At 36.4% G+C, this 24,701-nt stretch overlaps 1 protein-coding gene across 1 annotated transcript; it reads right to left on the reverse strand.

Moving 5' to 3' along the window:
• Positions 1 to 1,988: 1,988 nt before the first annotated feature.
• LOC139976174 (uncharacterized) lies at positions 1,989 to 22,092 on the reverse strand. The gene is made up of 10 exons (XM_071984687.1): positions 21,948 to 22,092; positions 20,381 to 20,452; positions 18,619 to 18,776; positions 17,162 to 17,353; positions 15,256 to 15,443; positions 14,481 to 14,582; positions 13,194 to 13,277; positions 9,911 to 9,989; positions 7,769 to 7,927; positions 1,989 to 4,069 (listed from the first exon to the last, which is right to left on the reverse strand). The coding sequence occupies exons 1-10, from the start codon at positions 22,040 to 22,042 to the stop codon at positions 2,667 to 2,669; spliced, it is 2,532 nt and encodes an 843-aa protein (XP_071840788.1). The 5' UTR covers positions 22,043 to 22,092; the 3' UTR covers positions 1,989 to 2,666.
• Between the last annotated feature and the right edge of the window lie 2,609 nt (positions 22,093 to 24,701).

A 24,701-nucleotide genomic window follows, 5' to 3' on the forward strand; every position in this document is an offset into this window, starting at 1 on the left:
GAAGGAAATGAAAAAATAGCAGATATTTCCGAGACCGAACACTACACACATAGGCGTAGGAGGCGCGACGGCAGTGGCGGAGCTAGGGGGTATTGGTCAGGAATGGCGAGAATGGTCTGAAGGGGCGCTTTCGACACTATCTAAGCGGAGCGCCACCACTGGTTGGCGCGTAGCGTACAGAAAATTTTTGAGTACAGATACTCCCTAGATCGCCGGAAATGACCCTTTCCGGGCCTTGCTAATTTGCAGATAAACGAAGAATAAATAGGTGTCATCGCCAAATTACACGAACAAAATGTGACAAATGTCAATAAGTAGATGAGAGAGCAATAAAAAAGTCAATAATCTAGAATAAGTAAAAAGTGGTAAAGAGCTGAAAAAGGCGCCAGCAGTCCATTTGAGTCCGTCATGGGGGCATCCGCCCCCCTGACCATGTGGACGCTCCGCCACTGCGCGGCGGGGGTGCAGGCCCTAATTCGCCATTGCTAATGTAAAAGAGAATTTTGAAATAATTGGACCTCCATGCTTTTTATACATCTACATGAGACATGTCGTTGTTTACATTAGCATCCCGCGGTATACTGCGCAATTTAACGGACCGTACGGTACATGATGGCATGCGATGTAATAACCGATGCTTGCTTATATGATATTGACATGAACACGTTGAACGCGCGCGAAAATTTTTGGTTATTTTTTCAGGCAAGTCGGACAGTTTTGAGGCTTTTCATCCTGGAACGCCATTTTCATGCTCACTGATATGATGTGATATCTGCTGTTTGCGTTACAAATTCGAACAGGCGCCTTACGAGGAATTTGCCATGGGAGGGGCGAAGCCTGTAGGCAACTTATTTAAGCGTAGCGCCACCATAGGTTGGCGCGAAGCGTACAAGCAAATTTTGGCCGAAAATGTCTCCCAGATCGCTGGAAATGACACTTCCCAGGCCTTGTAAGTTGCCTTTAAGCACTTTCTATTTTGAAATTACTTAGCGATATCATTTAAAAAAATGCTGAATGGGGGGGGGGGCGGGCGGTCGCCCCCATCCCAAAATGCGTCATGTTCCCCGACGACACGGTCGAGTTCGAGACCAGCCACAGTTGGTTTCATAGCACAATTCTACACACGCGTTATGATAGACCATATATAGTATATATATAGATCATTAGTGAGAGAGGAAAATGGAAACGTCAAAAAATGGAATTGTCGGTGTAAGGGGTAGGGTGAGTCACACTTTTACGAAATCATTGATCCGTCACTGGCTACCCTTCAGCGCTGTAATGATGTCACTGTTCTTCTTTCTCTTCCCGGTGTCTTCGCGTTTATCTTTTACTCCCTCTTTTTCTCCTTTTTCTCTCTTTCTTCTTTTTCTTTTCCCTTCCTTCCTCTCCTCCTCCTCTTTTTTCCCCTCTTTTTTCTTCTCTTTTTTTTCTCTTCTCTTACCCGGGGGGCGCGCGCCCCCAACGCCCCCCCCTGGATACGCACCTGGGTATAATGGGAGGATTACACTACTTTGGAAGTTATTTTATTATACAAACAAAGGGGAATCGGTCTCCATAAAAACCTATCAAACCTAACCCCTAAAACACTGATCCATCCTACCGACTAACAATTCCCGAACGTTTCCTTACTAAAGTTATACAAACTAAAGGACGTCAAGTTTCCTTAATATTCGGTTCGTATCCTGTAACGTTAACAATTCCCGAACGTTTCCTTATTGAAGTATAATATTTAATCAAGGTTGGGCGAAATGACCAGGCTGGTTGGGCGAAATGACCAGGCTGGTTGGGCGAAATGACCAGGCTGGTTGGGTGAAATGGTAAGGTTGGGCGAAATGGCAGTTGGACGAAGTGACCAGCTTCCGAATTGGATACCAATAAAACTAACACACCTATGTGGTTTACCTATTTGGATATTACTGAATAGGGAATAAACTTGTTGACCACCTTCCTAGTCAAATGAAGAAAATTCTGTATCCCACCAGATAGCATAACATTTACTTTTTATTTGGTTAAAGTAACACTTTTGCAAAACGTCTGAATTAGTGGTTGTAGATCCAGAAAAAACTGACTTTTCATAGTACCTCATCTTTTCTTTATCCATACAGTATGGTATAATGGTATAATAGGCTATTGAGACAAATCCCAACAGAGGATAACAGGAGATAGTCAAAACCAATAACAAACTTCCAAAGGACAAGTTACATACTGGAATATTTCCATACACTGAATGGAATAAAACAAACTTGTTGAGCACACAAAACATATTTAACATGTTGGCAAGTTGAATGTATATCAAAATAATAATAATTATAGAATATTACTCTGTAATAAATTACTTTATATCTAAATTATTCACAAGTAAAACTTTCCATTTTTTTAAATACTCCAAAACTATAAATGCAAATGTTAAATGACCAATGATAAATATGAACTTCAATATCAACTATATACAAAACATGTGAAATGACCAACAATAAATATGAACTTCAATAACAACTATATACAAACCATGTGTAAATGACCAACAATCCTAAAATCTGTTAAATTACTCAAATATATTCAAAGGATTGAAAAATTCAAAATAATGCCCTGAGTGGTGGTGACTTCAGAGTTGTCTGGAATACAAATTTAATAAGTTCATTTCTAATCATAACCATGTGTGCGGTTTATTCTTCCACTGCTTCAAATGGATCAGAATCGTCATCACCTGTGGGAGATATGTCAGCTTTTACTCCTAGGGAGGGTAATACTGTATCTGTCCATTCTAAGTCCAGGACGTCAACATCATCGGCATCATATTTCTCCTCATCAACCACTCTTCTCTCAGATATTTTTGAATCTCCTCTCCCAGACACCTCTGTACATCCATCCCTCACTTCCTCTTCCTCGGTTGCAGGGCCCTGATCAGTCTCGACAGTCACAGGCCTCTTCAATTTTTTTTCTACTTTGGTTTCACCAAGAAGCTTTCTCTTGACACTAAACTTCTTTCTCTTTGTTTTGTGGAGACCTGAAGCATCAACACTCTCCTCATTTGCATCCACTGCATATTTAGTAGTATCCTTGTAACTATCTTTACTGGCAGTCGTCATATCTCCTTGTTTGATTCCCTGATCATATTCTTTGTGATCTTCATTATGCATTTCAATGTCATTTGGACTGGCAGACCTATTATTATCTTTCTGGGTTTTAACCTCCATGTCCTTGTTACATGTGGCAGCCTGCACAGGAGCTAAAAATGCCGCCTTTGGTTTACCTTTTGGTGCAGAAAACTTTGCTTTCTTTTGCAGACTAGGTTTTTGTCCTATTACTTTCTGGTCATGGGGTTGTGATTTAGAGATAGGTTCAGCAATCTGCTTCTTTGCTTTTTCATCTTTCTCTGTCTTCTTCTTCTCTTTTCTTTCTTTCACCTGCTGCTTCTTTAGTTCTCTTGTTTTCCTCTTTTCTTCTTTCTCTTTCATTTCCTGTTCCTTCTTCTCCTTCTTCATCTCCCTCTCCTTCTGTTTCCTGGCCTTCTCTTCCAGTGCCTTCTGTTTCTTGTCTTTTCTCTCTCGTTGTCTCTGGATCTTTTCTGTTTTAGACGTTCCTTCACCCTGCTCTTGTACTCCTGTGTCATCATTCCTGTTACTACTGACATGTATTTTCATTTCATTGGATTCATTTTCATCGAGCACGATAGGATCTATGTTAGATGTTTCCTTATCACACTCTACAGTAACATCTTCCTCTTCCTGTCCTCCTTCATTCAGGTGTGTCACGGCAACCATGTTTGTATCCTCAGCAACCGTACTAGCAATCTCTGTAGTTGTAGCTTCATCTTCAATAGCTTCACACACCTCCTCAATCTCATTTTCTTCACCATGTAATACCTCTCCATCCTCCTCCCCACTGTTGGTCATGGCTGTCTCATCCAATTTCTTGTTTTTCCCTTTTTTCTTTCTATCTGCATCATGTCTCATCCCCTTCTTTGACTTGTGGTTCTTCTTTTGTTTTTTGTGCTTCTTTCTCGTTCCACGGTCATCTACATTTCCTGTTTTTCTTTTACATCCATGCTTTTTCTCTTTATGGTCATCTGGATACAAAAACACCACAAACAAACATTTCAAAATGAGAGAGATGAAAGAAACAATTGGTTCAGAAGGTAATACTAAATGTAATTCAGAGATGTAGGTAGGCCTACACTCAGTCCAGCATGTATACATACAACATACTAAATGTAATTCAAAGGTGTAGGTGAGCCTACACTCAGTCCAGTATGTATACATACAACATACTAAATGCATATCAGAGATGTAGGTAGGCCTACACTCAGTCCAGCATGTATACATACAACATACTAAATGTAATTCAAAGGTGTAGGTGAGCCTACACTCAGTCCAGTATGTATACATACAACATACTAAATGCATATCAGAGATGTAGGTAGGCCTACACTCAGTCCAGTATGTATACATACAACATACTAAATGTAATTCAAAGGTGTAGGTGAGCCTACACTCAGTCCAGTATGTATACATACAACATACTAAATGCATTTCAGAGATGTAGGTAGGCCTACACTCAGTCCAGTATGTATACATACAACATACTAAATGCATTTCAGAGATGTAGGTAGGCCTACACTCAGTCCAGTATGTATACATTCAACATACTAAATGCATATCAGAGATGTAGGTAGGCCTACACTCAGTCCAGTATGTATACATACAACATACTAAATGCATTTCAGAGATGTAGGTAGGCCTACACTCAGTCCAGTATGTATACATTCAACATACTAAATGCATTTCAGAGATGTAGGTAGGCCTACACTCAGTCCAGTATGTATACATTCAACATACTAAATGCATATCAGAGATGTAGGTAGGCCTACACTCAGTCCAGTATGTATACATACAACATACTAAATGTAATTCAGAGATGTAGGTAGGCCTACACTCAGTCCAGTATGTATACATACAACATACTAAATGCATTTCAGAGATGTAGGTAGGCCTACACTCAGTCCAGTATGTATACATACAACATACTAAATGCATTTCAGAGATGTAGGTAGGCCTACACTCAGTCCAGTATGTATACATACAACATACTAAATGCATTTCAGAGATGTAGGTAGGCCTACACTCAGTCCAGTATGTATACATACAACATACTAAATGCATTTCAGAGATGTAGGTAGGCCTACACTCAGTCCAGTATGTATACATACAACATACTAAATGCAATTCAGAGATGTAGGTAGGCCTACACTCAGTCCAGTATGTATACATACAACATACTAAATGCATTTCAGAGATGTAGGTAGGCCTACACTCAGTCCAGGATGTATACATACAACATACTAAATGCATTTCAGAGATGTAGGTAGGCCTACACTCAGTCCAGTATGTATACATACAACATACTAAATGCATTTCAGAGATGTAGGTAGGCCTACACTCAGTCAAGTATGTATACATACAACATACTAAATGCATTTCAGAGATGTAGGTAGGCCTACACTCAGTCCAGTATGTATACATACAACATACTAAATGCATTTCAGAGATGTAGGTAGGCCTACACTCAGTCCAGTATATATACATACAACCTTCCTACTGAATGACAGCATTACCATTCCTTGAAACTGCAACATCACTGCTCATGACATGACAAAATGGAGATATTTGTAGATACAGCAGAGTTTGAAATTACACATAAACTAGTACCCCAGAGTATATGGAGTATGAAGTTCCTGATATGAGTCTTGACATATAGATCGTCTGTCTATTAGGATAACTCTGTTGAGTGTTCAGTATTGTGTCCCTCATTTACCTGTGTTATCTCTTTATGTCGAGTTATCTTCTAGACTATTACATATTGATCTATATATAATAATACTGATATAACAATACCACGGACAGATCTAATAATGACTGAGTGTTATTTAGTACCTGCTACTAATAGCTGATTCATATCTTCTGTGGTTGTCTCTCTCATAGCCATTACATATTGATCTATATATAATAGTATTGATATAATAATACAACAGACATATTTGATAACGACCGAGTGTTATTTATAATAGCTGATTCATATCTTCTGTGGTTGTCTCTTTCATAGCCATTACATATTGATCTATATATAATAATATTGATAAAATTTATACGACAGACAGATTTGATAATGACTAAGCGTTATTTAGTACCTGCTACTAATAGCTGATTCATATCTTCGGTGGTTGTCTCTTTCATAGCCATTACATATTGATCTATATATAAATTGTATTCGGACTTATCTAGATAATGGTGAGAATGTGTTGGGTCTTTATCTAGATCTCAAGAAAGCCTTTGACACTGTCGACCACAAAATTCTCCTTGCCAAGTTATACAGTTACGGTATTCGAGGTAAAGCTTTCGATGTTATGCATAGTTACTTATCTAACAGGAAGCAATTGATGTATGTTAACAGTACTTATTCTACGTGTTCCAATGTTAATATCGGTGTGCCTCAGGGATCTGTTTTAGGACCGCTGTTTTTCTTAATCTATGTAAACGATATTAAAAATGTTGTACCTGACGAGTCCTTAAGACTTTTTGCTGATGACACCAACGTTTTTGTCCACGACAAACTGTACCAATATCGTGCTTAAAGCACAATCAACGTTAAGCAGTCTCAAAAATTGGTTTGATGCGAACAGACTTACCTTGCATCTTGGGAAAACTAACTTTACTATTTTTCATGCCAAAGATAATGTTTCTCATTCGTGTCCAGAGCATTTTGTATTGAATAATACTCATATTTGTAAAACAGATTGCGTCAAATATCTTGGCCTTATGATTGATGATAAATTGTCATTCAAGCAACATATCGATGACCTTTGTAATAGTCTTGTTAAGTTTAATGGCATTTTCTATAGCCTCAGGGATTCGCTCACTCCCTCTGTAGCTATTCAGCTTTACTATTCACTGGTGTGTTCTAAGATTTCTTACGGTGCTGAAATTTATGGCATGGCTAAAGCTACCATACTTAAGCCTTTACAAATCCTCCAAAATAGAATGTTAAAAACCATTACTTTTAAACATCGACATAATCCTACCAGTACTTTGCACAAAGACCTTGGTATTCTTAAGGTCAGCGACATTCATGTTCTCAAGATGTGTTCTTTTATTTATAAGTATATCAACAATATTCTCCCCCATGTCTTTAGTGATATTGTTATTCGTAACAGTACGAGGAATAATTACCCATTTTTCTGTTAGCAGACATCACTCGAAACACGGTAAATTACTCTTGAACAACTACTGCTATAAAACCTGGAAAGTGCTTCCAAATGATATAAAAACTGTTAAATCTTATGTAACGTTTAAGCGAAAACTTAAAGCCCACCTAATTGAAAACTACGCTGACTGAGTATTGATTATCTCATGTTTATTTATCTCTACTCTTAATTGTTACCTTCTTTCTTTGTTGTTTTGTTATTTTTGGTCGCTAGCTCGATAAAATACTATTGTTTTTCTAGTGTCCTGTTTATACTATACCACTTTGTTCTACTGTTCTTATGTATAGACGAAATAAATGAAATGAAATGAAATAATAATATTGATATAATAATACAACAGACAGATTTGGTAATGACTGAGTGTTATTTAGTACCTGCTACTAATAGCTGATTCATATCTTCGGTGGTTGTCTCCCTCATAGCCATTACATATTGATCTATATTATAATATTAATATAATCATACCGCAGATAGATTTGATAACGACCAAGTGTTTTAATTTAGTACCTGCTACTAATAGCTGAGTCATATCTTCTGTGGTTGTCTCTCTCATAGCCTCAACTGCCTCTGATATCCAGCCGTCTGTTTCATGCTCCAATTCTTTCATGTCCTCCGAGCTCAATATGCTACACAAGATGTCTTCGCTCACCTCAGAGTCATCCAGTTCTGTCAATTTGGGAAAGAATATGAATAAAAAGCATAGCAGGGAGGGTTGTAGATACTGTGTTTTGCCGGTGGGCCATGAAAAGTTATTGATGATTGAACTACCCTGAGTTAAAACTCATTTCCTTTTGTGTTTTCTAAAGACTTTCAACTCTAGCCTCTCTTGAGATAAGCTTGCAGATTCATTCCCTAGAGACTTTTGGAGACTAACGTAGTGGCTCTTTGATCATTTACTGGTGGACACGATGAAAGCAAGGAAAACATTCACAGAGAGTTCCCGATGGTCATAGCTGTTTATTATATATTGTGTCCGAGTAATCTTTGGAATTGAGACAGGGGATCAACTTTGATCAGTCTGAGTGAATTGTTGATTTTATGATCCTTTATAAACCAAACTTGGAGGCGATGCTTAATGGTCAAGTTTGGCAGTCAGAACTGTCAGTGTAAGCAATTAATGTATCTAACAAAAGTGTTTGGGTTAGATAAGAAGGATCAATTGGAGAATATTTTGATGGTCACAAAAGACATAACTTTCCTCCTTATTTGTTGAAAATAGTCAAGTGACCAATGCATTATTTTATTGTTACTTATATTAGTCTGGAGGTCAGTTGGAGAGATTATTGATGACCCTGGTACAGGTCACTCGGTCAACCTTTATACATTCAAATTGTACTATACTACCTGTACAAAGATTGCTATTGCAACTGGCATGTACAATATCTCACGTACACCCTCAGATCCCATTTCCTGTTTGTCACAACTTTGAATCCACAGAATTTGAAAGGAAAACCTTACACTTACCAATCTTGAATTATATTTATTCACCCATTTTTGTAATGTTTTGGAGTATCATTGATAATTCTACAGCTATAGTTATCTAGCAAAAGGCAGCACATGGTTACGATGTACTTTGGCAAAAACTTTTCAATACTAAGGTGTAAAACTTCAACCAAATGAAACTATTATGTCAATTTGAAACATATCATATGCAAGAATTTCTAATGGTTACTCCTGCAAGGGAACATTTCACCATAACTTCCATATATGGCTAATGTTTTACTTGTTTAACCAAGAATCACAGTAAATATCCTTGAAGGGAACCTTTCTAAGATAACAGACCAACTGATATCCTGTGTTTACAACCTAAACTGTAAACACAGTGTTTAGATCAGGGTTGTTTAGGGAGTGATATATTTGTCAAGCTTACAAAAGATTTCTAGTTCACTTCCTTTCACTTTGATAGTTCCTGTTCCTACTAAAGTGGTTGTTAAGTATCATTTAAATAAGAAAAGAATAAAGCAACAAGTAAACTGAGCTAAGTTGAAGATCAAACATTAAACACTACTATAAATCAATCACATCTGATTTGAATACACATTTTAAGTTCACATAAACTAGGACTGTCTTTGGCCAAAGGTTTCTAACTCTGAAAGGTGAAAGCTGACTGATTTTTATTGATTGATTTAATCAAACCGATAGGTACTTATCAACTATGCTCAATACTTCTGCTTGCCACACTTCCAAAGCAGCTCAGTAGAGTTTTGATCAGTTTAGTGTGAAGCAGTGAAAGAGGGTCTGAATAGTAAGCTTAGCTATAGATTGGATTGATATATTAGGTTGATCAGTTCAGTGTGAAGCAGTGTAAGAGGATCTGAATGGTATGCTATAGATTAGATTGATGTATTACAGTTAAGCGTGAAGCAGTGTAAGAGATTGATATATTAGGCTGTGAACTAATGATGGATGAGATATCCAATGACAATGTTAGTGCAATCACCATTCTAGCTTCTTCTCTATATTAGCGTAACAGTTTACTCAAAACATTATAACATTTCTGGCTGCTGTGTTTGATATGGTTTCCAGAACAAGACTTCATTTATATAGGTCAAAGCGGGGCACATACAGTACATGTTCTCTGTCTCACAATAACAGAGCTATAAATAATGTGGAGAATAACCCAAATAAAAAAAAAATAAAAAAATGTACCTTGCAAAGAACAATCTCTACTCTGTTTTGTCCAAACTCCTTTAAAGGTCTTGCTGAAGCCAAACGTGTCTATTCTTTCCTGAAAGAGACATCCAAAACAGCATTATATTGTAACAAATCAATTGGACAATACCTGAATATGACTAAAAATGTATTACAGGCAGTAGGCATAAACTAGACAATTCACCTGATCCTTTGATCTTTGCAGGGAATAATGATTTAACATCAAATAGTAGAATGCTATAAAAATGGTCAAAATGCTACACATGAGAATGGTCAATATTTATTTGTGTAGTGATCTGGTAATTTCATACTGCAATCTGGTAAAGAATGAAAAGCTTATGATAACTCAGAACCTTATTTTTTTTTCATCAGAAAAACAAAAAATATAGACCTAAACACTATTTAAGTTATTTACTGTATTGGCAAACAAAAACAGTGCAACTATTTTTTTCTTCTTAAAACAGTGAAACTGACTACAACAATCTCACAAGTTATTGATGTAGTGAAGTGAAATTTTGTAGTGTACACCCGTTCAGTATTTGCATGTCTTACGTAATAGTTCGTAATAGCCAGTTTGTAGCGTTAGTTGTTTCCACGTGTGTATTCTTCAGTTCTGGATACGTTGTTGTATGGCGAACATCGTCCCTGCAGAGCTCCGGGGCATCGCCTCGTTATCCCTTTGTAATTCCATAATTTTTACTTAATCTTGGGTCGTCAATAGCCCAGATTTACCTGTATCTTTTACTACTTGGAGTCAGGAAGGAGATGTCACCCTTCTTAGAGGCAGGATGCCTCAGGTTTTTGGATGGTTTGACTTCTGGCTCGAAGTCGCTGGTTACCAAGATGGCGGATCATACCAACCTCTATAGCGAGCTGGCTAGAGTTAGCGTTGATGAGTCTTGATGTCCGCGAGCTTCCTGTACCGCGAGCGAAGAGTCTCCTTCGTCTTGTTATTCGCGAGCGAGCTGACCCCAGTATAGTAAGGGATTAAGTAATACATATTATTATTGTGTTTAAATGCCGTACGTACCCTTATTGTTGTTTAATTGAATCGTAGTTTTGAATGTTGCTCCATTGGCTAGGTTGTACTTCACTGTACAGAGTACGTATGATAGGTGGTGTTTTGGACCTTGGTCTTATGGTTTTATAGCGTGCGTTGTGTACACTGTGTTGATCAGTGGTTGTGTATCGTTAAGCACATGGGTGCTAGTAGTATTGTGTACCTTTATACTGTAGAGTGACAGTACCGGAGTTTAAGTATACTGTAGAGTGACAGTAACGGTTAGGTTGAGTTTATATTCAGAAAGTTATTAACAGTTATGTGTATTGTACTGTATTGACAGTTGAGTTGTATTGAGAGATTATTTTACTGTACCTGTATTTTATTGTACTACTCGCAGTGTAAAGAGTGTACGTATTTGTATTTTGTATCTTGTATCTTGAACATATTGTTACTGTTGGTCACTACAGAGTTGTCTCAAGAGCTTGTCCTTCTAATCTTAGCCTTTATGGATAGCTATGGAGTGCCAAGTCTCTTGAGAGTTTGTGGGTTCAGGAGGTGTAAATTCCTGCTGTCTAGGAACAGTTTAGGTGAAATGGCCTATAATGAGTTGCAGCGGCATGTGTTGCCCTGACCATTATGAAGGTGTCAAAATTCCTCGCCTGTTGGCAAACGTTTATTATTATTTATGCAGTTTATTTCATAATGTTCATTTTACATTATTCTTTATACACACTTATACATTTTTTATACTGTATTGTACAAGTGCAATGTCGTATTGCAGGATACTATTATTGAGTCTTTAATTGTATTTGTGTATTAATATGTCACAGTTTGGGCATAGGTTCTGTGCATTTTTCGTAGTATTGAGTATAGGTTTTTCCCCGAATTAAGACAGAGTTTAAATAAGAGTAAAGAGACCCTTAAGCCATTTATTATATAAAGCCATTTTATATTGTCATGTGTCATGACTTATTGTTCATTTGTATATTTTCATTTTCATATTGTGTAGAGTATTGCAATAAAAGTCAGCCGTTGTTTCAACGCAAGAACACTCTTGCCTCCTCATTGATAACTTATGAGTTCGAAGCGTAGGACCCTAAATCCGGTAATTTCCCCCGCTATCCGCGGTTCGCTTCATTGACAGGTTGATTTGAAAGATGACTAGATATTAAATACATATTTGTATAAGGTTACAGACACTCTTGAGTGATGAGAGAATCAAGGCCAGCAATATGTAGGTGTTACTTTTAAGGTTCTTTAGTGTTTTTGAACGGCAACAGTGCAAAGATACAATAGATTATCAAACACAGTTTATCAGTATATAGGATAGGATGAGTTGTTTGATATGAATGCTGATGCAAGCTCAGGTAATCATGTAGAAATCACATTTTGTGCAGCAGTTTTGAGGTATGAACTTTTTCTGATATAATATCATAGTTATTAATAATGAAACTCTGACAATTATAGAACTGCCTGTTGTTTATTTATTGCAAGTAAATTGATCTTTGGTTGGTAAAATCTTAGTCTATTTAATGATTGTTGCCTATTGAGGAAAGCATGAAACCTTGTTAAGTTTAACATATAAAGCATTTTATTCAAACCATTTCACATTCAATGCTTTTCACAACATTAACACTGTACACAGTGTTCCTTAGATGAAGGCTATGGATAGGGGCAGAAATCTGAATCACAAAAGTAGAATTTAACCAGTGGAGGAACAGATAACAATACACCAGCATATTTCATGACAGTATTGGTTAATTGTCAACAGTACTTCTACATAACTATGTATTAAGAAAGGATCCAGGTGAAATGGTCACAACTGGAGTGTCACATGATACTTCTGTTTCTGTTGTTTCCCTGTCCAACCATTTATAATGGCTAGCACTCCATTCACACAGGCTGAGTGGTTAGTAATAGCATGCACTCTATACACACAGGCTGAGTGGTGAGTAATGGCTAGCACTCCATACACATGCTGGGTGGTTACTATAGTAATTATCTTACTGTGTGTGATACTACATGTAATTCATCAATGAACAGACACAGGTATATCCATAGACTTTTACTTTACACATGGAATGCCCATCTCCCTAGACTATTATCTGCTGGAGTGCAAAATGGAGAAAACATTAGTTATTTGGTTTTGAAACAACCAAGTGTCATACAAAAACTAGGAACTGGTATTGTTACACCAAGTGTGTGTAATTAAAAAAAAATTAATTGAAATAAGAGCAGAAATCTGCATTCAACTAAAAATGAGAAGAAAACAAATACCTTAATTGACACTTTCAAAGCAGCTAGTGCTTGCTTCTTGGCTGGAAGTATCGATTTGGAGTAGTCTTTCTTCTTATAAAATAACTGCCGCAAAAGAAGAAATAAGTTGGCTTTTGATGAATTATATCATATATTTAACTTCAGAACATTCAACATTGTGTATGACATTTGAAACTTATGGGTTTGCTTCCAACTTAAAAATAAACAATGTATACAACATATATGAAAACATAGCAGTACTGTTGAAGTTGAATAAACTGTGAACAAATATAAGCTTGATTACTTTTACTTGTAGAATATGATGACATATTCAAGTTTGACAACCTCCATTCCCATCTTTCCACTTTACAAGGAAACTTAAACAATAAAGTGCCATTACTCATATTATTATTATCTGTATAAATGCTAGCTTTGCAGTTGTCAAAATGTTGTGACAAACAAACCTGTATTTAAATTGATACCTTATAGATTCCCTTTGGTGATATTAATTGTGTGCATGAATACGCTGGCACAAAGACTCATACTGAATGACTAAACTTAAGGAATTTCATTAAAAAAAAAAAAAAAAATATCAAGTTTGTGTGCTACAATTAAGTATATTTACATGTTGGTTGTTGTAACCCTTAATATGAAGTGCTATTAACCTTTTAATGCTACTAGTACCACTAAAGCTGGCTTATATAATCATGTCTAAAAGATAGGTAGCTTTCACTTTAAAACTAAAGAGAAGCTGCCAGTGTTAAAGCTGTTCACTTTGCATTTTCCACCCCAAATTTATCCTACTTTTGACACCTGCTAAACAATGGCCGGCATGTCAGCTCTTTTGGGAGCCATTCCTCTTACATCTCTTACATCTTCAGTTTTGAACCCCAAATTGAATTTCTAACCCCAGATAAACTCTGCATCAATTCTGCACATTACTAAGCAATGGCAATCGTGTATAACTTTATTCCACTGTAACCAACATTTTCCCCTTTAGAACTCAAAGAGTCATGTTCCATCCAAAGTTGATCCTTTGTGAAAGATTTTCTGACGTATTTATAACACTGAAATAATGACACTTATAAAATCAGGTGCCATAAATTCCATAGTGTGGAAATGGTAGCAGATGACAAAATTTTCATATTTAATTGCAAATCTGCATGTTTCATGCCAACTTGGCCCGATCTTAATTCATTAATGATGTTTGCCCGTTTCCTGCGAATATAAATAACCACTGAAAATTTGGCAGAAGACATCCCTGCAAAACAGAATGAATAAATGATCCCAAATAATTGCAAAACTCACAGATCCTGGAGGTTTCCCAGAATCTTCAAACTTCTTCACTGAGGCTGCACGAACCCAGGAACGGCTCACGACCTCGTCCAGGAATACACAATGATAGTGAGTCTACAGGAGATGATATGATGTTTAAAGATAATTCTAAGCTATATAATAGTAGTTCCATATGTCATAACTCAATAAACTTGAAACAATTTTTTTCCTCCAAATCATGCTTGTGATTCTTTGAGGTTAATAAACACATATCTATTCATGACCACATAGTTTCAAATTTCTTCATGATGGATGAAAAGCTGACCATCAAAAGCAACATTCAAATCTATCACCTGGCTTGCTGAATTTGTTCTTTGTAACAAATAATCTCAATGATGTATTTTTCTTGTGCAGCCAAATTGGTTTCCCCTACCTTGTACTAAACACAGCTATTAAAAATTAGTAATAATTATGTATAACTTTCATTGAAGATTCTTTCACACTTGTTTCCTCAATTAGTTTTTAAATAGTCCACAAGTTTTCTGGGTTGTATCAAATGAAACTTGGGTGTGATCCTTGGTTACATAATATGCAAAGTACCCTCTATACCATGGATTGCTAACAACTAAGGAATGAGAGCTGGTTGATGGAGCACAGGACTTGTACAGTTGCATACCTGCGTTCACCAATTTCAATGAAGTTCTTACCAGTATTTTATTTGCATTTCTAAATTTATTCTAAAAGTTGGTAACAGACTCCAAAAGAAATGTTCTTGTAACAGAAAAGAAGAGGAAAGGCCTTTGCTTACCACATCTGAGTCTATTCCATTGTGGAACATAAATTCACCACGGTCAGGGTCGGTCTCTACCATGGCAGGCCACCATGGAAATCCCTGCATCTTAGCCCACACGATGGAGCCTTCTGTGAACTTGTTGTGAATGAATTCCAATTGTGAGTAGTCTTCTTCTAGTTTGTCACATGAATTAAAATTTTCATCTATTAAACAAGAAAGAAAATGAAACAGTTCCTTACACACTGCAGACAAGCAACAGAATAGTCAATGTAATGAGTAAGTTCATGCAAACTTTGTATTGCCAAAGACCCTGGAGTCGTGACTTTTGGTTGAAATATATTCTTATGCAAAATAGAACCAGAGAAACAATTTAATTGAGAGAACCTGGAATGATTGTTCATCCATTCACAAATTTTCTACTGCTCTATTTTATTTTGATGTCATATTTTGTTCTAATGTGCTGCCAAAAGAAGGAAAAGAAAACACATAAGAAATGGATACCATCCTGTGACTAATGCAAAACTGTTGCAAAATGATCAACCAAATAAGCCATTACTAGCATACACATTGTTGGCTTTTAGTATTTACAGGGTATAAAATATAAAATATATAAAGGTAATGTATATCAGTAGAGTAGATTCACTACCTTATATGTGCAATTAGTATGCACTTGAACAATATCTCAGAGGCAAATGGATCACTCCATGAGGTTGGGGTGCAAAGTGTGGCATCAATGTCAAATTTTCAAAATGTTTTTTTTGTTTCATGTGAAGGTGATCTTTGTATAGCCAAGAATAGGTGAAACATGCAATATGTAACAAAGCTGTATCTACATCATATATGGTCTTAACTCTTAAATACATATGACATGAAACATACAAGCTCAAATACCCATTTAACAAGTTAAATATTAATTTCAAGTTCTTATGTAGTTTTAAAACAGCATGAACTACATTCTCTATCTAGCAAAAGTACCTTGTGCATTCATGAAGTCATAAATGATGACACAATTTTCATGTAAATTCATGTTACATTAAAGAACAGCAGATTTCCCTGAAAATTGGTTCCATAAATAGTATAAAACCTTAAATGTGTTGCTTTCAAAGTCCTAGAATCTCACAAATCTGGGATTGTTCTATGTACATGTTAATAATGTTCTAATTTATCTACATATCCCAGTAAATTTGTCATATAATCTGCAAATTTTAGTCTTACCTAACAGAAAATAAGCTGAGCTTCCCAGTGCTCTCCTGGAAGGTGCACCGATAAAGCATTAAAAAGTAACAAATTCAATGTCACACATTTTGATAGTTTTGAGGAAATATAATCACAAGAGAAACAGTTCATGCTTTATCCAAGTTTAAGTTTAATTTTCCACAGTATATTTCTACATTTAATATCTCCGTTTCAAGATGAAATACAGCTTGATCCGATCAAACATTATCCACAATGGCTTTAACCTGGGATGCCAGCAAATCCCTGTTACTTTACGGAGAACATCTGTACTACATGCTGTGACTTACTGGGAGTGGTACTGGTATAGTGTATTTTATACCCCTATATTGTCTGTACAAGTACAAATCTAAAGGCAGGTTGTGATTTCATGGCATAATTCTGTATAAAAGCTTGAATCGTGGTGTTAATGGTCAACAAATACACTCTCTAATTCACTTTGAAAGATTCAAGTAAAGTCCCACACAAACAGTAGAATATTACTTATCCTAAAAGGTCAGATATTTTACTACAGTAAGCAGTCCGATGTATGTGTAGGTAAAAGGAATGGCTTGTAACTTGCAATTCGGAAGAGGGTTCATGAAATTTAACTTCAGATGTAGGAGCTCATTTTTTGAACACCTTTTATTCACAGTGTTATACCTTTACACCCATAGTAAACTTGAAAATGTCCATCTTTATGACTTACCAGGATGCATGATGCATGTCCACTGCTCTGGTATTTTAGCAGGGTCAGTCTCAGATTTAAGAAAGCGCCATTTCTTGCATTGCATGTTTTCACATTGTACCCAGACACCATCTTCTGTTATATCACGATCTTGAAACTTTTCTCTTTCCTTTAGCTTCCTTTTCTGGGAAGGTTTCTTCGATACCTTAGAATCTAATCATAGGCAACAGAAGAATTAAATCCAACAATTTTCTGTTAATCTCCTCAAATTACTTTAATAAGTCAATAAATAATGTTGACAGCATTTTTCTAGAGAGCATCACTTCCCTTCTCGATCACTGTAGCTTTTGTGGAATATCAACCACACAAATTTAAAGAGAAGAACCACATAGTAATTGAATAACCTCAATACACTACAAACTTTAGTACCTACACATAATACCAAGATCATGGATATGTCATGGTATAAATAGTATGACCATTTCTAGCCTAAAATCTGGCTGCCTATGACTGTATACTGTGATTTATCTCTCCTTTAGTCCAGCTCTCTGAATCAATATAAAATCTTCTTCAAGGCAGTATGTATATACACGATGTTTGGAGCAATTGAAAGAACTGCATAAATTCTCGAAAAAAAAAAGGAAAAGGGGAAAAAAAAGAAAAAATCCCTTAAATTGTCATTTTATATGTCAACAATAAGACCCACATGAGAATTCAACTTGAGCACAACCAAACCTGATTGCATTTTTCTTCTCTCACTCTTGATATCTAGAGTTGAAGTCCCAGAATATTTTGCCATGACATTTGCACTTCATTTGTTTCAAATCCACTTTTGGTCATTTCAAACAGCTGCTTAGATATCACATTCCTCTTCCACAAGTCAAATAGAAATTAACTTCTGATATATTACATAGTTTTACATTCATTTTAATCACTTGTATGAAATATATAATTTATTTTCAAGGTTTTATATGCTCTCAGTCACCATGCAGTAGAATAGTATTGATTTGTTTAAAGGGTGTGAAGACTCGCACAAAAAGAAACGTCTAATGCCGGTAATCTGACCTAGTTTCGAATGAGGTGTAACAGAAGTGTTAGACACCACCATCGATCCCAGAACTGAATACACAGCTTGCTACCGTCGGTAATTAGACAGTAGTGTACAGTCAGTACATACAGCTGCGGTCAATACCCACAGCACAGTGTATCAACGATACAGTGATGGACATCTCAGGTCCAGCTAAAGATAACAAGGTATCACGTTTCATTACTGTTTGCATTTTGTAGCGACACAAACAAAACGTCACTTGCAAGCAACAGAAAGTTAAACTTTTTCAGATGGCCGCCTACGGTTTGGGGCAAGTCTTCAATGCCTTTAAATTTAAAAAAATTGTTTAACAAAAAAGTTCAATCAATACTGTGTCCATTTCTTCTATCATTGCTTCTTCATAGTAAATGAATTAATATAATCGTTTTACCTGCTGAACCAAACAATTCCCTGCTTGGATTCCTTGGACATTCTTTAGAGTGAGCTTTCTTTCTTTTCAATTTCTTCTTTTGAGGTGGGTTTGGTGTTATCTCCACAGGATATCCCATAATTTCATCCAGAGGTGTACAATGCAAGTCATCTTCAAGACTGTCAAACATTTAATAATGAGATGACAACGAGAAGAAGTTCAAAATATTAAAAAATCAGGATGTAAAGTGATAACAAACTCTCTGAGATTTCAAAAACACATAACTTACATATGGCTTGCCAAGGAAGTGTGTTGGTTCAAATCCCAGCTTCATACCATGTTCAGTTGCTTGGCCACAGAATGTTGAAATTAAATTAATTTCATTCGGAATAGCACATGGTGCAATATTTTTCAATGTCATATGTTCACTTTGGCACAAGACGTTCTGGGATACCCCCTTAAGTATTTTAATGATTGTTTTTGCATGTTGAGTTAATTGGATGCTAATCATTTAGCCATGGTTTTGTGCATCCTTAAGCATTGCATAATAATGTATTGTTAACAGAGTATCGGACTTCGGCATAGTCACATGCTCTTTCCTTTCTGTCTCGGGCTTGACCCGAACATAAGCAAACTGTAAGTTGCTCTTGTTTAATTGTGCAAAGGTTAGGCCAAATTTTAGTTGAAAAGAAAGGAAACCAGTATATCCACCAATTTCCACCATCATTTGAGATCACACTGACTCATTTCCTTATGAATTAAATTGGGTGTTGTTTGGACCTTTTATAGATGGCAAAAGAGACAAGGAAAATACAAGCTGAACGAGAAAGAAAGAACAAGAACGAGAAACTAAGGCCAAATGCCCACGCTCACGCTAAAGACATGCTAGAAAGATAAACGAGAACATATTTGTAATTAATCGCAATGAAGTCAAACACTTTGAAAGAAACTTCAACGAAACAGAACTTAAACTAAAACCAAAAGGAAGAAAGAATATTGAGACCGAGTGAAGATGAGGCCGAATGAAATAAGAAAGCATATGCAGTAGATACGAAATAGACGTAAAATACTTAAGAGAATATATATAAAGATGCTTCTATCTAACTGTTATTAATTTGGTTGTTGTTTATGACTATATTGCACATTGCAACTCATATACACTCTGTCCTTCTTTACGCCCTTGTTGACTGCTCTATGAAGTATCCATGGCAAAATTCACCATCAACAGGTTTTTTTTAATCTTTAAAATTCAAGTTATTACTATAAAACTGTGGGAAAATTTACAATTGATAGTGTGAAGGGATGCTGTTATATGGCAATAAGGTATGATAAAGTGCCTTTACCAGAATTATATAGTGATTTTAATTGCAAAAGTAAAACATAAGAGTATGAAGACAAGGGTGGGAAACATGTTTGCTGTGTACAGCAAAAGATTGAGTCTTTTCAAAAAACTTTAGTGTGTCACTTCAAACTACACCTATAACATCATACAGTACTGTAGTGCAAAATGCATTGGTCAAAAATAGGGTGAATAAATTTCAGAAAATTTCATCAATGAAAAAAGCTATGCAGTTGGAACAATGTTTCATTTTAAGTGGTTCATTACTTTTATAGGGTCACTCTACATTATAAATTTATATCACAAAACAAGTAACTTGCATCCACAAAAGCTATTTCAATGAAGGACCAATCAAAGAATGCGGATAGGAGGATGGCTAATGAAGCTTTTTCCAATATGTCTGGTTCGGATGAAAGAGTTCTAAGAATGATAAATATTGCATACAATGATGCTGCATCACTCAGATCCCCCGCTTGCTGTTCCTCCTCCCCTTCTTCTTTGTTTGGATCTTCTGGTCTAAGTAAGAAAACAATGTTACAAAAATATCAAGTTTGCAAAAACAAAATATCATTGATATTAATAACAAATATGATATGAAACAAATTGTATATACATATTACTATGACTCCAGCTTATAATGAACTTTCACACAATCTGTTCTATTGGTCATGCATTCCTCAATGAATGGCAGCTCTCAAAATTCAGCAGATAGTTGTACAGGTTGGGGCAATATCTGATGAGGAGGGTAATGGTCACTAGAAACACTGGGCCCCAGGATCAACTAGCAGATACCATCATACAAGAGCCACTTCACACACAGTTGGGCACCCTTTTTCGATGGCTACTCCATTATGAATATTCAGATATAAGTTATAGTAGAGATATCAAAGGTGTCGCCTTCTCGATAGCCATTTTGGGGCTAAAACTTAACAAGAAGATTTCCTTAATAATAAGGATGAACTTTGCAACCGGAAAGAAAGGACATCACGTGAGTTATCTAATGGCTGACCATATAAGATAATACAGTTAGCTTGAACACTGAAGGAGGAAGACCTGTTCAAGGTAGCAAGACAAGAAGAGTCCCTGAACAATAAGGCTGAAATTTGCAACTGGAAGGAAATAACATAACATTAGGGATCTAATGGCTGACCATCTAAGAAAAGATAGTTAACTGGAACACTGAAGGAGGAAGACCTGTTCAAGGAAGCAAGACAAGAAGAGTCCCTCAACAATAAGGATGAACTTTGCAAGTCTGGAAAGAAATGACATCACGTGAGTAATCTAATGGCTGACTATACAGTATAAGAATCTAATGCAAGAGAGTTGGCTTTAACACTGCAGGAGGGAGACCTGTTCAAGGTATCAAGACAAGAAACACTTCAAACTGGAGACAAGGCTGGAGCGGCAAAAGCAAATATCTACGATCACTCAGGACCAACATTTGGCACCTACTGCTAAATGGTGCCAACCTAGGTTATCTTCCATCTGGTAAAAGTGGATCTGTGAGTCATCACCAGAGATTGTTGCATCATAATTAAATGCCATTCACCTACTGGGGACAGGGAAAGTATGTATAGATTACTACCCATGGTCTCCCCTTGAAGTGTTCGAGGGGGGTTTTGATGGGCTTATTCCTGCCCCATTGGCCAAAATGAAAACCAAAAAGGCCCCCCATCTTAACCACCTCAAGTATTGCTTTGGCTATCTAGCAATGTACCATTCAAAGTATCCAATATTTTCAAGGTTACTACAAGCAAATAAATTTTCCTCCATTCTAGGACCTTCTCCAAAAATTTAACTGCACAAGAATTCAAGGTCAAATTAACTCTGAGAACAGATCGATACTATCAAATAGCAGTTGCAGACATTGAGTAACTCCTTTGCATACCAAATTAAGTGAAAGCATATATGGAGTACTATAGCATAGAATACTGCAACCTAACTGAATTCAATGGTCTGTTTACCCAACTTTTTATAACACATTTTCTTATTTATTGAAGTTTTCACTCACATAAATTCTGGAGGTAACTGTTCATCTTCCTTATCCTGCTCTCTGCAGTTGCCACAATTATCTTCTTCCTTTGCCCCAGAAATGACCACACTCATTGCTGAATCATTTGGCTTCAAACCATCTGTTACATTGGAGAGACCATTTTCCTCTTTTGTAGAGAAACAACATGAAAAGAAAATACAAAGTCAATATAAATATATTTAACAAAAGACTTTAATTGCAAAGACTTTAAATATTATTAAATGGAAGGTTATAAACTTTGCCAAAAGCTATTTTTATAGTACATGAAAATATTGCTTGAAGTGATGTAGTTTATAGAGAAATATACCCTCTTGTACAATCTGTAAAGCAAACCAATCAAGTCTACATCTCATGCAGTAGCATAAACCAGGGAGCATTCTACATTTGTAACTGACTACACCAAAATTACACCCCATTAAAATATGATCTGCAAAGTATAGTACCTTTTAACCACACTAGAGACTTAGTGTATTTTGTCAATGTGCTTCAACACTTTAATAGACTTCATAAATCACCTGTTTATTTGAAATATATACTGCTTAAAAAGTTGGATTACACAAAGCAATGGATTTAGCAATTGGACTACTAGCCACTGATTTCTGGCTTTTATAATGGAACCCACTTGCAGCCAGTCATGTATGCACTAAAACTGCCAACCATATGTGATTTATCCCACCTCTTGTACTGTACTATGTCAAATATGCACAACATCTTCAATGACTGATACTACTAATTTTTGATGAGATGGCTGCCCTCATACCCTTCTGACATTTTATTTCTGGGTACGTGTTTGCACTTTGCAATTACTATCATTCATTATTTCTGTAATACAGCTATTCCAGGTCAGAGTATAGTAGTTTCCTAAGCAAAAATAACATTTCACATGAATCTAGGGTCTGACCACCTTCATAGTCCCCTAAATTTAATTCTGAAACAGGGATGTACCATAATTTACCTTTGGTTGTGACATGCCCAATTTCTGCTGCACTGTCTGATTTCTCTCCCATGCTTGCTTCTTAATTGCTTTGCTCCACCAATATGTTGAAGGGACAAAGCAGCTATTCATTCAGAAGAAGTCACTTGAAAATAAGGAAGCAAAAACAGTCATTAATAAAATACCAGTATAAAGTGGGAGCCTTTAGACCAGATAATTAATACTGTTAGTTTCAATTATATTATGATGAAGTTATGGACAAAGATGGCTTTCTTATTATAAAGAACAAGTTATGTCGATCAATATAACATACTGAAACGTATCTCTGCTGAAACAAAAGAGCTAATTAACCATTCACTTTGTACAGAAATTGAGCATCTGGAGTACCAGGGATTGAAGATCATTTGCTAATAGAGAGCCATCATGCAGATGTCCCAACAGCTATCATTTGTCAATATTCATTTGTAAATGAACTTTGTTGAATTAGACCTCTTAGAAAGAATAGTGGATCTATGTGTATATAGCTGTACATAAATCAGAAATGTGGTTGACTGCAGCAGAGGAGAGTGAACAGTCAGTCAAAATTCTCATACTATGCTGTCCAGGCTAGTTGGCCTAAAAATATTGGAAGGCCAAGGCGTGGATGACTTTAGACGTAATTTTAATCTTGATATATCATACTTAAAGTAAAAGGAAAGCAAAAGCTACATTAAAAGGTTTCTACAACTATACTGGTCTTAAAAGCTACATTAGCTTTGATTGTATTTTCATGTATTCTAAATTTCTGGCTTATTATTATTATGTATGTAAATATAAAAGTTAAATCCATAAAAGACTTGTTTTCCTACTACGCTCAGTTTGCATATATGAGCAAACCAATTACTGGTCTCTTTGTAGACCACAGTTAGTATCCTAGTCTGTTAGACACTATAATAATGGATGATCCTCAGAAGTTTAAAGGGGTCATTTATCAAAGTGATCTGAAGCAGCCAATAGAAGTGTATATTTACAGCCGACAAGATATCAAACTACATAGTAATGCCAGCTAGCTAGTCATAGGGCAGGGTTTTCCAACCTACGGCCCGCGGGCCACAGTCCGGCCCGCCGCAGGGTTACGTCCGGCCCGCCAGAGATGCTTCTACAGTGTGAAATTTTAGTGAGCAGAATTATTGATAACAATTTGAAGCTATATAATCAATCATTCAAACCTTCTGGGTACAAAAAACTGCATACAGGTCAGTTTGTGTGACACTCTCAGTGGAGGGGGGGGGGGCTGGACTTTATTCATCTGTTTTATCAGGAAGGAAAATAAATCAGTGCGCTCCGCGCGCAATGCTCACATTTGTTGCCTTGGGCTTCGGGCATAAAATTTGAAAAATCGAGCCTAGGGTTCATGCGTCCCCGTCCTTCATAATCATTCCATGTGGCCCTCCTCCGCAAAAGGTTGGACAACCCTGTCATAGGGCTTTCATATACTTTTTAATGATAAATGTCAAATCCCTTCACTCTGGAGTGCCATGAATCAAAGCTTGATATAGTCCCAGTTGAATAATGTGGAATTGCAGGTTTTTTTTCAAATTTAGGTGGGGTTTACTTTATCAGATAATTTAACACTTTAAGAATTCTCCACAGTGCACAGTAATACCACCATCCCATATTGGGTTTCCAACACATGGCACTTGCTACAGTCATACTCATAGGCCTTAGTAGCATGTTTAAGCTCAGCTAGTTGCCTATGTAACAGCTAGTACACTGTGCAGACGTAGGCTAGACAAAGGAGCATTGTTCATAAAGCCTAT

The sequence above is a fragment of the Apostichopus japonicus genome, chromosome 11 (assembly GCF_037975245.1).
Source record: "Apostichopus japonicus isolate 1M-3 chromosome 11, ASM3797524v1, whole genome shotgun sequence".
Taxonomy (NCBI): Eukaryota; Metazoa; Echinodermata; class Holothuroidea; order Aspidochirotida; family Stichopodidae; genus Apostichopus; species Apostichopus japonicus.

Excerpts from the sequence above, each read along its gene's own strand:
- LOC139976174 (XM_071984687.1), bottom strand. The coding sequence starts at position 22,042 with ATGAGTGTGGTCATTTCTGGGGCAAAGGAAGAAGATAATTGTGGCAAC. Across the intron at positions 20,453-21,947 it reads CAGTTACCTCCAGAATTTAT|ACCAGAAGATCCAAACAAAG; the intron begins GTGAGTGAAAAC and ends TTTCTTACTTAG. Across the intron at positions 13,278-14,480 it reads CTGGGAAACCTCCAGGATCT|TTATTTTATAAGAAGAAAGA; the intron begins GTGAGTTTTGCA and ends CTTTTGCGGCAG.